Here is a 14,061-nt window from a genome sequence, read left to right on the forward strand (position 1 = left end):
ACCCTGTCAGTAGGTAATTATCATGGATTATTCATTCCAGCCACTGGCAGCAGCGAGGGTACGGAACTGTAGGGCATACTCATTGACAGACAGAGAACCTTGTTTTAAGTGATAAAGCTGCTCACCGATCGACGAATCTGACAATGGTTTCCCAAAGACCTCCTTGAAATGTGTGATGAAACCTCACAGCGTGTGATGAAACCTCACAGCGTCGACGAGCTCTTGGAAGGGATCCTCATCCTGGTGTGCGGTGTTGGTCCAGTCTTCTGTTACAAAACAGAGAGAACTCTGAGAACGGAGAACAATGAAACACAGAGTTTATTGAGCTGAACCAGAATGAGAGTAGCAGAGGTGAGTGCAGGCAAGATGAATCTGGGCAGAATGTATTGGGTAATACGATACGTCTTTGTTGCAGATGAATGGCGGGATGGCATACACTGGACCGCTGGAGAAATGGAGACGAGGAGCCAGGAGACAAGACGTGTAGACACTTAGGAGACAAGGAGACAGGTAAGTATTCAGGTGAGTCCGTGAGCATAGCATGTGCAAACGAGACCAGACAGTGACTGAATGCGTGAGCAGGGCTTAAGTGCTGGTGGTGATTGGCATGCTGATGGAGTGCATGTGTGTGTGATCAGTACTTTGGTGACTGTGAGCGTTGTGTCTAGGAGAGGGTGGAGCCTGGCATGCTTGTAACAATTATAAAGTGTTACCAAATGGGGAGTTATTATTATTAGTAGTATTATTAATATTAGTCAGGGAGGTGACCAAGAACCTAATAGTCACTCTGACAGCTAATGCCTTTCTCAGTGGAGAAAGGCAAACCTTCCAGAAGAACAACCATCTCTGCAGCACTCCACCAATCATGCCTGTATAGTAGAGTGGCCATATGGAAGCCACTCCTCAGTAAAAGGCACATTATAGCCTTCATGGAGTTTGCCAAAAGGACGCTTGAAGGACACTCAGACCATGAGAAACAAAGTACTCTGGTCTGATGAAACAATATTGAACTCTTTGGCCTGAACGGCAAACATCATGTCTGGAGGACACCAGGCACTGCACATTACTAATCCCTGCACATTACCTGGCCAATACCATTCCTACAGTGGGATGTTTTTTTACGTGCCAGGAACTGGAAGACTAGTCAGGATCAAGGAAAAGATGAATACAGCAATGTACAGAGACATCATTGATGAAAACCTGCTCCAGTGTGCTCTGAACCTCAGACTGGGGTGAAGGTTCCAACAGGACAATGACCCTAAGCACACAGGAATGGCTACAGGACCAACACATTCTAACACCCAACTCGTCACATATGGACGCTTGACCAGGACCCCTTGTCGTCACTTTTCAACGAACTGGGCGTACCTTTATCGTCATTTTTCGACGCGCTGGGTGCTCCATTCATTTCAATGAGAAATCTTTGGCGTCATACACAGATGCATTTAATTATTTGCGTTTGTAAAAGCAGACATGATTTTATTAATATTTAAAGGCTACTTTTATATTTTGGAGCAACTAACCCAACTCCTACCCTAAACCTACCCACATCTTAACAGTATAAAACACATACCAGGAAAATAAATGTACAGTCACGGGTATTTATTGCAAAATCTGACCAAAACAGTAAAAAAGTATTAGCTCATGTTGCATTCCAAGTCTTCTGAAGTCTTACAATGTCTTCATGTGAAGAACAGAGTTGATCTTGATGTTTTAATCACTGAAATGATGATCCCGCTGCCCCGTGAACGAACTCATTCATATCTCATTAGAAAAATTCAAAAGACTCTTAAACATGACGCAATCGGTCACAAGACACACGAGAGCCAATGACATTTTACAATCAATGCTGACGTAATGACGCAATTGGTCACAAGACATATGAGAGCCAATGCAATTCACTATGAAATCTGAAGTACGGGCGGTTTTATTTGAAATTTGATGTGTTTGTTCATGATCTTCGGCGGATGTAGATGCTGATCGCTTTTGGGGATTTTCTTCATGCAAATCAATCGTTTGGCCTTGGAAAACTTGGATTATTTAACTTTTTTGAATAACTTGTGGATGCAGTCGTATGTTATATCCTATGTTTTATATCATGTTCACACAAATGGGTAGGTTTAGGGATGGGGTGGGGTTGGGTTACATGTTAAAATGTGTCTAAATAGCGTAAATAAAATAAATGTAAATGAAATTATGCTTGCTGATTAATACATTTCACCATGACGATAATATTCCCATTTCCACTGCGTCTGTGTATGACGCCAAAGGTTTCTCATTGAAATGAATGGAGCACCCAGGGCGTCGCAATTTGACGATAAAGGTACGCCCAGTTCGTTGAAAAGTGACAACAAGGGGTCCTGGTCAAGCGTCCATATGTGACGAGTTGGGTGTGAGAATGTGTTGACAGGACAACTCCTGTGAATGTCATTAAATGGCCCAGCCAGAGCCCAGACTTGAACACGATTGAACATTGTTGGAGAGATCTGAAAATGGCTTCGTACTGCCGCTCACCATCCAACCGAATGACAGCTTGAGTGGTCCTGCAAAGAAGAATAGAATAAACTGCCCCGAAATAGGTAGGCCAAGTATGTAGCATCACATTTAAAAATACTTAAGGCTGTAGTCGGTGCCGAATGTGCTTCAACAAAGTAGTGAGCAAAAGTTGTAGCCTACTAATGTATGTGATTTATTTTTTATTTTTTATAAATTAGCTAAGATTTCAAGCAAACTTCTCTCACATTGTCATAATTTGTGTTGTTTGTAGAATTAAAGAAATATATTGAATTAAATATTTTTGGAATAAGTCTGTAACAACAAACTGTGGAAAAAGTGACACACTGTGAATCCTTTCTGGATGCACTGTATGTGATTAAATGTGATGATCATCATTTAATATCATATAATAGGCTGTATTTGTTTCATCCTTTGTATGTATAATGTGTATTTTATGGGTAGGGTTTGGGAGATTTTGTCATTGCATGTGACAAATATTAAGGATTCTCTAAAAAAGAGTCTGTTAAGTCCCATGTAAATGACGTGCATGTTATATGTCTATGTTATATTTAATTTTTGCAAAATAGTGTTTGCATTCACATGATGAGAATTCTTATAAGGGTTTTGTGATATTGAGTAGGGTGCAACTACCGTTTGTGAAGGAGTTTGGTAATGTTTTAAATGTAATGTGCATGTTCATCACGTATGTGAATGATGTGCATACTATCATGAAATAGTATTTGAATTCACATAATGAGAATGCAGACAGTGGTTTTGTGTAGGGTGCCACTACCTTGTTTGTGTGATTTCTAAAGTGTATTGTTTTTCACTTGAAAGTGTGCCCTAACTCTAGTAACAATTGGAAATTCAGAGAAATTGATACTTGATAAGAGTCTAGTATTTTCTGTAAAGATATTCTTGTGAAATCTTCATTTTGAGTTCATACAGTTATAGTGACCCCATGTGGTAAACTTGAGTAGTATTACGTTTTATGTAAATTGAGTGAATATCACCTGTTATTCATTGAACTTTTTATTTCAAATCACTTAATATCACAACAGAGCAGATATAAATAATTGATTGAGTTTATTTATTTTGTTAACTGGCAACAGATGTTAAATATAAGGATTTTCTAATCTCTACCATCTTAATATTCATAATATATTACCATCTGACTATGTGGGAAAATCAGACTAATTAGCCTGACTTTGTTCCACCCCTTCTTGACATGATTTGTTTCCCGACTTGAGATATTATTGGCTATTTTTTTTTCAGTCATTCATCCATACTATTCATGTCTATAAACGTGCATCTACTGTATCAGGTCATTTGTATTTGTCATTTACAGTTGAGCTACATTTTTGGGATGCTTCTCTTTCTTTACACACTTCTGCTCTTGCATGAACTTCATACGAAGGCAGGAAACACTGTTTGTCGATTAATGGGAGATCCTCAGTATCCACTGTTTTCCAAGGATGGAGACATAACCATTGGTGCACTTTTTCCAGTCCACAGCATAGAAACATTACCTTCATTTGAATTTACGAAAAAACCCCAACTGCTATCATGCTCCAGGTTTGTTATATTGGAAACATTAGATAAGCTAATGTATTTAAAGCAAAAACACATTTAAAATGTATTGTATCTATGTATTGTATTAATTTTATTAAAGCAACTTATTGATAGCATTTTAAGCATAATGTTTTTTTTTCTTTTTTCTTCCATGATTTAATGTTTAATTTCACAGTGTGTATCTGAGAGATTTTCGACTGGCACAAATTATGATATTTGCCATCGAGGAGATTAACAGAAGTGGAAATTTGCTCCCAAATGTTTCTATTGGTTATCGAATATATGATACCTGTGGTTCAAGACTCTCTACCATGAGTGCAATTTTGGGACTGATGAATGGTCAGGAGTTTGTACCAGGACACAGATGCAATGGACAGGCTCCTTTACATGCTATCATAGGCGAATCAGAGTCTTCTGCAACAGTAATTCTTTCTAGAACTACAGGACCTTTTAAGATTCCAGTGGTAAATAACAATAACATTAGATGTTTAACTCAATCATAGATGACTGTATCACTGTTTCCTGTGCTTTCTTTTTCAGATAAGTCACTCTGCTACATGTGAATGCCTCAGTAACAGGAAAGATTACCCTTCATTTTTCAGGACTATGGCTAGTGATTTCTACCAGAGCACAGCACTTGTATACATAGTCAAGCACTTAGGCTGGTCCTGGGTGGGAGCTGTGAACAGTGACAATGACTTTGGAAACTATGGAATGGCCATATTTCTGAAAATAGCCCAGGCGGAGGGGATTTGTGTTGAGTACTCTGTAAAATTCTTCAGAACAGAGACAGAAAAACTCCAGAAAGTGGTAGACACAATAAAAAAGAGCACTGCAAAAGTGATTGTTGCATTTGCTTCATTTCCTGAGATGGGCTTACTTGCTGATCAGTTAAGTATTCAGAACATAACAGGCCTCCAAATTATTGGTGTGAGGTCATGGATAACTGTAAAGAGTTTGATCACTCCAAACAGTTTCCGTGTGCTTGGAGGGTCACTGGGGTTTGCAGTGAGACAAATCGATGTTAAAGGGTTTGCAGATTATGTCATAAAAGAATTTTGGAAAACAGCTGTTCCATGTTCACAGAGTAAGGGGAATAATTCTCAATATACCTTAGATTGCAACAGATATGAAGATCTATTTTCGCTAAAAAATTACAATGAAGATGTACCTGAACAAAGATATGTAAGCTACGTCTACAAAGCAGTTTATGCAGTGGCTCATTCACTACACAGTCTACTTAAATGCAAAGAACAAGAAGGATGTGAAAATGGCCTGACAATACAACCACATCAGGTAAAATAGTATAAGATAGTTTAATAAAAATTGAGAAAATGAAGGAACAATATATTAAAATGCCTCAGTGATAAAATTATTGCCTTTTTCTGCTAGCTTGTTGAGGCTCTGAAAAAGGTGAATTTCACCATAAGGACAGGAGATAATGTATGGTTTGACAGCACTGGTGGCGCAGTAGCCCAATATGAAGTTGTCAATTGGCAGCAGGACTCAGATGGATCAATACAGTTTAAATCAGTGGGATACTATGATGCCTTGCTGCCCCCTGACCAGCGCTTTGTGCTTAACACTGAAAAAATTATCTGGGCTGAAGGACAGGTAGAGGTAAATGCAAGTAAACTGTTTGTCCTACAGGGTTTTTTTTAAAAAAGAAGACACTCAGCAGAGTGTAGTTGAATAAAAAAAAAAAAAAATATATATATATATATATATATATATATATATATATATATGTGTGTGTGTGTGTGTGTGTGTGTGTGTGTGTGTGTGTGTGTGTGTGTGTGTGTGTAAGAACGGAACAGTTATGGAAGTTAAAATTTACTGTAAATTAAATGTACTTAATATTGTTATACAGACCTGATCCGTTCTATTGTTCTATTGCTCATTCAGATCAAATCCAAAACAAATTAGTACATTTCTGTCCAAAAATTGTGAACCTTGAGACTTTTAGGATATGTTTTGTCAAGAATAGAAGAGATTATAAAGAAGTTAAAATTAATTTTGTAATATGAAACCGGCACCGCCCAATAGAGGAAGAGCTCCTAAAATTATTTAGAGTACCATAGCACAAAAGGCATGAAGGATGCATACTTATATGGGTAAATCTATTATAAAACCCTATTCTCAAAGCTCTGTATTTGTTCAAAGTTTAGGACAGATAATATGGTTCCACAAACCCAAATCTATTCAAATGTTCTGTAATTTGGTTTGACATTAAAATGCCATCAACTTGATGTTATGGGTCACATCTATGAGTCAACACTTTACAATATTTTTCAATTCATTAACATTAGTTAAGACTATCTTGAAAAATAAACAACTAATAATAAATAAATATTATTTTAATATAATTTATTGTTTATATATTTTTGTTCATAATACACATGAACTAAACTTAAAATGCTAAAACTGTATTAATGAAGGTACATACCTAATGCATCAACTAATGTAAAGCTTATTGTAAAGTGTTGCTTTACAATAAGCTTTACATTAGTTCATGCATTAGGTATGCACCTTCGCCGGTATGAAAATTAACATTGTATTAATTCCTGATGGAAATGATTAAACATTCTGCATATCTTAAAATAATCCCCCCCAAAAATAATAATTATAAAAGATACTTGAATGTCCTAATTGAATTAAGGCCTAATCCTGGATTAATCTAAGCCATGTCTGTGATACCAGGCCTGTAAAACATTTCCAATAGTTAAACTATTGGTTTAAACTATAGTTCACTTGCAGCCCCAAACACATTAGTCAAATTTAAATTTAAGATAACTTTGAACTCACAAATAGCCAGGGAAATAGATTACTTTTTCAAGTAAACTTATAAACTTGAGTTCAAAAATCCAAAATGTGTCATGACAATTTGAGTAAAAAAGTCAGTTTAAATAACTTCTACAGTGTAGGTTGACAAACACCTATGCTGAATTGTGTTTATCTTCTAAAATAGCACTTCCACATCATTCACAACACATTAGCTCTCATCATAATGCATAATTTAAATTATGTAATCACTATTACTAATAAATTTATATTTTTTTCAAATTCAGTATAAATATATCAAGGTAATTTTTTAATGCAGAAGCCAAGGTCTGTGTGCAGTGAGAGCTGTCCTCCAGGCACTAGGAAGGCTGCACAGAACAGTAGACCTGTCTGCTGCTATGACTGTATTCCATGTGCAGAAGGAGAAATCAGCAATGAGACAGGTAATCTTTAGTCAACTTCAGCTTCAAAGAAAATTGGTTAGTTGCTCTTTTACGGCTCATAAATGAAATGGCAACACTTTACAATACGGGTGCACTAATATGCATTAATTCATGCTTAATTAAAGCACAGATAATCATGAGTTAATGTATTACTAATGGTGAACTAACCTATTTATTAATGATTACTGCATCAGTAACTAATGAATAATTTACAAATTGTTATTAGTTAAATGTGTCATCATGTATTAATTCCTTAATAACATATTATATTAACTAAAAATGTAAATGAATGTGTTAATTACCACAAGGCGTCAAAGAAATGCATTTCAACTTCTATTTGTCTGCTTTAATTAATCATTAGCTACTGATTTCTAAAGGTGTCATGATGTTATGACTTTACTTGTTGGGGCACATGACTATTAACTAATTCAAAATTAAATCAAAACACATAACCACAATTACATATTATTTGATAGTCATGTGCCCCAACAAGTAAAGTCATAAGATAATGACACCCTTATAAATCATTAGCTAGTGATTAATTAAAGCAGACAACTGGAAGTTGAAATGCATGGCTTCAACCCCTTGTGGTATCTAACACGTTTTTGGTTAATATAATAGGTTATTAAGGAATTACTACATTATGACATATTTGACTTATAACAATTTAATTATTACTTAATCTGTTAATCATATAGAATCTCCATTAGATGCTGATGCGGTAATCATTAATAAATAGGTCAGTTCACCATTAGTAATACATTAACTCATGATTATCTGTGCATTAGTTAATCATGAATTAATGCATAATAGTGACTAGTGACCTTTTTTCTGACTAGTAATTACTGTACACCTTCCTTTTCCAGATTCAAATAACTGCAAGCAGTGTCCAGGGGAATACTGGTCTAATGCTGAGAAAAATAAATGTGTGTTAAAGGCTGTAGAGTTCCTGTCCTTCACAGAAGTTATGGGTATAGTGCTAGTCTTTTTCTCACTGTTAGGAGTAGGATTAACTGCAATGGTGGCCATCCTTTTTTACAGCAAGAAGGACACCCCCTTAGTAAAAGCCAACAACTCAGAGCTGAGCTTCTTGCTGCTCTTCTCATTGTCTCTGTGTTTCCTCTGTTCACTTACTTTCATTGGTCAGCCCACTGAGTGGTCCTGCATGTTGCGTCACACAGCATTTGGGATCATTTTTGTCCTCTGTATCTCCTGTGTTCTGGGGAAAACTTTAGTTGTGTTAATGGCCTTCAAGGCTACACTCCCAGGAAGTAATGTCATGAAATGGTTTGGGCCTTCACAACAGCGACTAAGTGTTCTTGCCTTTACACTTGTACAAATTCTAATATGTGTGCTTTGGCTAACAATGTCCCCTCCATTTCCTCACAAAAATATGAAATATTATAAGGAAAAGATCATTCTTGAGTGCAGCTTGGGTTCTATTACAGGATTCTGGGCTGTGCTGGGTTATATTGGCATACTGGCTGTGTTGTGCTTCATTCTAGCTTTTCTGGCTCGCACACTGCCAGATAACTTCAATGAAGCCAAATTCATCACATTCAGTATGCTCATTTTCTGTGCTGTATGGATCACATTTATTCCAGCTTATGTAAGTTCTCCTGGAAAATTCACTGTAGCTGTGGAGATATTTGCCATTTTAGCCTCAAGCTTCAGTTTACTATTATGCATATTTGCACCTAAATGTTATGTCATCCTTTTTAAGCCTGAACAAAATACAAAGCAAAATATGATGGGGAAAAAACAAACAAGTCCTGCTGAGAAATAAACTAACATTTTTTTATTAGCATTGCAATGTTTGTTTGTTTTTTTGTTTCTTGGATTGTTTATTTAAAGACAAACTATACAAACTGTTACTGATTTATTAAATTCACAAAAATATTGACACATAAACATTAACAACTACACATAATGTCTTAGACATAAATTCAACATTGATGTTATGCTATATAAACTGAGGTTATGCTATATAAACAGGATTCAGTGTTCTATGAAATGCCTAACCCTTGTAACAAATTAGCTCAAAAGGGAAATATGAATAATTAATCATAACTTGTTATAATTAATTATACATATTTTGATCCATTAATCTAATTGGCTTGATGTAGCTGCATTACATTCAATTAATATTTTGGTCCAGCAAACACTCTGTATTGATAGTCTATTGATAGTCTATCAACCGCCTGCAATGCAGTCATAAATACGGAAGTGAAATACCGCATCCTTGCTTTCTACTTCGGAGCCAAACATTTACTTCCAGTCAGTAGTGTTTCTGCGAAGAGTGCTTTTTTTTTTTTAAAGAGCTGAAGAGGACTTTTCTGTGTGCAGGTGTTACAGAACATTACAGCGGCGGCTGCGAGTGGATTATAGGCTGTAATTAGGATTAAATTGATTATTTTAGCCGTAAAAAACTGTGGTCAGGCCAATCACATTATATATAGAGTCGGTGGACGGGCTTAACATAATGATGGCAGACTCAAGTTGCGACCGTTCTCTGAGTGCTACTTGTAAGCAATGAAGCTGGCGAACTGAGGTCTTTTGAATCAGCTTTTGGAAGAAGTCCACTCTGGAAGACTATTTGAGAAAAAAACAAACAAAGAACTGGACTGAAATCATTCTTAAGAAGGCAAGATGTGTTCGGAGTTTTGCCGACCAGATACGGCGAAAGTTTAATCTATCAACTAGCTCCGCTTCACATTGCTCTGGTTGGTTGTAGTGCTCTCCAATTGCATGCTGAGGGAGTTTGAAAGACAACTGTTTATGCCACCTCTCGTATTGAGCCCTTTTAATGGTGAGTTCCCAGACCAAACATCTTGATGTGGGTCTGGCTTGTCAGGCTAGGTCATGATCGTTGTCTCACGTGTTTGGGCGTTACGCATGCTGAGGCAGCTTTCGTGAATGACTCATGTTCCCACTGCGGGAACATGACCATCGCAGTTTTACAGAGCTCTCAAGTCTCACGCTTTGTGCGTGAGACACACGCATTTCAACCCGTTCACACGCTCACATGCCACACCTTGTATTTCTCACGCAGAGAAATCGCCAGAGTAACACACACTAAGTTGCGCGCTATTAGAGGAATCAAGCGAGTTCCCCATAGAGTTCTGATGGCCCTGCCACGCACCAGTTAATCTAATAAAAATAGAGACGAACAGCCAATCATAAAATAGATTTGCTGTATCTGGGTAAGATATAGATATTCCCTCCACCCAAGAACGTTTACATTTTGATTCCAACGTCACATTCTGTGATTCACGCCACGGCCTCGCTCATTGAATCAAATGCTCGATGAAGTACCATTAGTTGGCAACTAGAAGCAACGATGACAGACGCAGAGACACAAAGATAACGGTGTTAAGTTAAGTTTCTGACAGCACTTTGTGTTTTCTGTTCTTAATCCCTCAACAAAACTTAAAGGAAGCCTTGTCTCAATCATGATTTGCATGAAATGCATTTTGCTATCGTACGTTATTGCGCTCTCACTCAGTGAACATCTGTGCTCACCTGCACTCGTGAATGCGGTGATGGACAGCTGTCCTCATTCGACTGGTGTTTGGATGTGATTTTATTTTAAACTCACTTTCATTAATTAATTTATTAAAAGTAACTCCATTTTGTAAGATAATTTTCATCTAAGTAATTCCAAACATCACGAGGCAGGCGACATTAGTGATCAAATACAGTTGAGTTATTAACCCACTCCACAGCACCACCCAGTGGATTTAGTTATAACTGGGAGATTTAGAGGGATTTATAATGGCTTCACTGCATTTACGGCCAGCGAAGCAATATAGTAAAATTTCAATATTATTTTTATTTTTCGAACATTAATTACAGATCGAATATATTCGTGCTCACCCCTATTCATGGAAGCTGAAGTGTAGCGATATAAAATTTGCAATGCAATATGCAAAATGGCAATGCAATATGTAAAATGGCAATGCATTTCCGTATTTAAATTTACATTTTCTATACCATGTGTGCAACATTTGGAACAAAATGATAATTCAAATTGAATAATATAATTTACATTTGCAATTTCCTACACTAGTTTTAACATATAATTTAAACATAAATTGTATATTGTAATACTTTATATAAGTTGCAAAATTAAAATTAAAATGTATTACAGAAATAATTAGATGTGTTTAACATGTTCAAGCAAAAATTGTAGCAAAATGATCATTTAAATGTTATTTTTCTAAATTGCATTTAAACTCCCATTTAAGATTATATATCCCGCAATGAATGTAGCAAAATTCAATGTGGAATTGAAAATGCAATCCGAAAATGCAAAACCGGAGGAGAATTCTGGAGAGTCCATGTATGGTCCCTGGACAGGACGTGGAGGTTCTAGGTGGGCTATCACAGGCAGTGGTAGACACCATCACTTCCGATAGAGCTCCATCTACGAGCAGCCTCTATGTGCTGAAGTGGAACCTGTTCGTTGAGTGGTGTTCTTCTCGCTGCGAACACCCTTGAAGGTGTTTGGTTAATGTCGTGCTCTCTTTTCTGCAAGACGGGTTGGAGCGAAAGCTGTCTCATTCCACCCTCAAAGTTTACCTTGCAGCGATAGCGCCGTATCACAATGTAGTTGATGTTAAGTCCTTAGCTAAACGCTAAAGCCTCCTCGTCCAAACTAGGTACCCTTTTGGGATTTGGATCTGGTGCTCAGAACACTCCACATCCCTCCCTTTGAGCCTTTGCAGTCAGTTGAGTTACATTTACATTTTACATTTAATCATTTAGCAGATGCTTTTATCCAAAGCGACTTACAAAAAAGGGGAGAGTAATAGAAGCAACGGAACAGACAAGGCCAAAAACCTGTAAAAGCTGTAAGAAATCTCAATTAATTAGCACAATACACAACAATTTTTTTTTTTTTTTTTTTTTTTTTTTAAAGACAGACATCTACAACAAAAACTCACGTCCGCAAAGTGCCGAACACTGGATTTTGATAGCTATGATAACAACCCATTAGGACTAAGGCTGTTGCCCCAGCTGTTGTCGTTAATGCAGATTCAGTGGCCCAATGGGTTGGTTTTGTATTCTAGCTAAACGCGCAGCAATAGCCATCTACAACAAAAACTCACGTACGCAATATACAGAACACTGGATTCTGATAGTTATGATAACTATGTAACATACCCGCCTGAAGGCACAAATCCGGATGAGAGACGTAGATATGATCCAGGAGTGTGCGCTTTTGGTCGTTGCTGTGGTGATCAGCAAGTGCTATTCTGTATTGGTCAAGTGCAAATGGAAAAGATGTGTCTTAAGATGTTTTTTAAGAATGGCTACAGACTCGGCAGCACGAATTGAGATCGGCAGGTCATTCCACCAGGTGGGAACGGTCCAGGAAAATGTCCGTGAGAGCGATTTCATGCCTTTTGGGATGGAACCACGAGGCGCCGCTCGCTCGCAGAACGCAAGCTTCTGGAGGGTGTGTAAGTCTGAGCAAGTGAATTTAGGTATATTGGTGCAGAGCCAGAGGTTGTTTTGTAGGCGATAACTAGTGCCTTGAATTTGATGCGAGCAGCCATTGGCAACCAGTGCAGTTTGATGAAGAGAGGCGTAACATGCGCTCTCTTCGGCTCATTAAAGACCACTCTCGCCGCTGCATTCTGGATCAGCTGCAAGGGTTTGATAGTGCATGCTGGAAGCCCAGCCAGAAGAGCATTACAATAATCCAGTCTGGAGAGAACAAGAGCTTGAACCAGGAGTTGTGCAGCCTGTTCTGATAGGAAGGGTCTAATCTTTCTAATGTTGTATAAAGCAAATCTGCAGGACCGGGCTGTTGCAGTAATGTGGTCAGTGAAGTTTAACTGGTCATCAATCACAACTCCAAGGTTTCTTGCTGTCCTTGATGGAGTTATGGTCGATGAACCAAGCTGAATGGAGAAATTTTGATGAAGTGCTGGGTTGGTTGAGAAAACAAGTAATTCTGTCTTTGCAAGATTGAGTTTAAGATGATGCTCTTTCATCCAGTCAGAAATGTCTGTCAGACAGGCAGCGATACGAACACTGACTGTAGGATCAGGTGGTTAACTGTGTCAAAAGCAGCAGACAGATCCAGCAGAATGAGCACTGAGGATTTGGAAGCTGCTTTTGCCAGTCTCAGTTAAAGATCCTGTCCATGAAGAAAGTACTTTTGGTTGCATTGGCTTCCATTAAGAGGGTAGGGGACCTGCACACACTTTTGGTCAGCGAATAGTACTTAGAATTCAGGCCTGGTTATTCCCATGTCGTCCTGAGACCCCTGCCAATATGTGACCAAGGTTCCCACCACTCCTTTCAGGGATCAGGTCGTGAACCTGCAAGTTCTCCCTTCGGAGGAGGCAGACCCAGCCCTAGCTTTGCTCTGTCCAGTTCTGCGCCCTCCGCGCCTACGTGGACCGAACTCAAAGCTTTAGGGCCTCAGAACAGCTCTTCATCTGCTACGGAGGCCAGCAGAAAGACTGTCTCCAAACAGTGGTTGGCCCACTGGATAGTGGATGCTATTGTCTTGGTGTACCAGTCCCAAGATGTGCCTTGCCCGTTCGGGGTGCGAGCACACTCGACTAGGAGTGTGGCTTTCTCCTGGGCGCTGGCTCAATGCACCTCGCTGACAGATATATGTAGAGCTGCAGGCTGGGCGACACCTAACATGTTTGCTAGATTCTATAGCCTCCGTGTAGAGCTGGTATCTTCCTGTGAACTCACCCCCAGTGGCCAGTAGCACAAAGTGCCCATTCTAGTGTCGGCTTGCAAC

General features: G+C 38.3%; 1 protein-coding gene across 1 annotated transcript; it reads left to right on the top strand.

Moving 5' to 3' along the window:
* Positions 1–3,928: 3,928 nt before the first annotated feature.
* Positions 3,929–9,078, top strand: LOC137043230 (extracellular calcium-sensing receptor-like). The gene is made up of 6 exons (XM_067419418.1): positions 3,929–4,071; positions 4,244–4,532; positions 4,609–5,364; positions 5,461–5,682; positions 7,169–7,292; positions 8,159–9,078. Exons 1-6 carry the CDS (start codon positions 3,938–3,940, stop codon positions 9,076–9,078), a joined length of 2,445 nt encoding a protein of 814 aa, XP_067275519.1. The 5' UTR covers positions 3,929–3,937.
* Positions 9,079–14,061: the final 4,983 nt, after the last annotated feature.

The sequence above is a fragment of the Pseudorasbora parva genome, chromosome 16 (assembly GCF_024679245.1).
Source record: "Pseudorasbora parva isolate DD20220531a chromosome 16, ASM2467924v1, whole genome shotgun sequence".
NCBI lineage: Eukaryota > Metazoa > Chordata > Actinopteri > Cypriniformes > Gobionidae > Pseudorasbora > Pseudorasbora parva.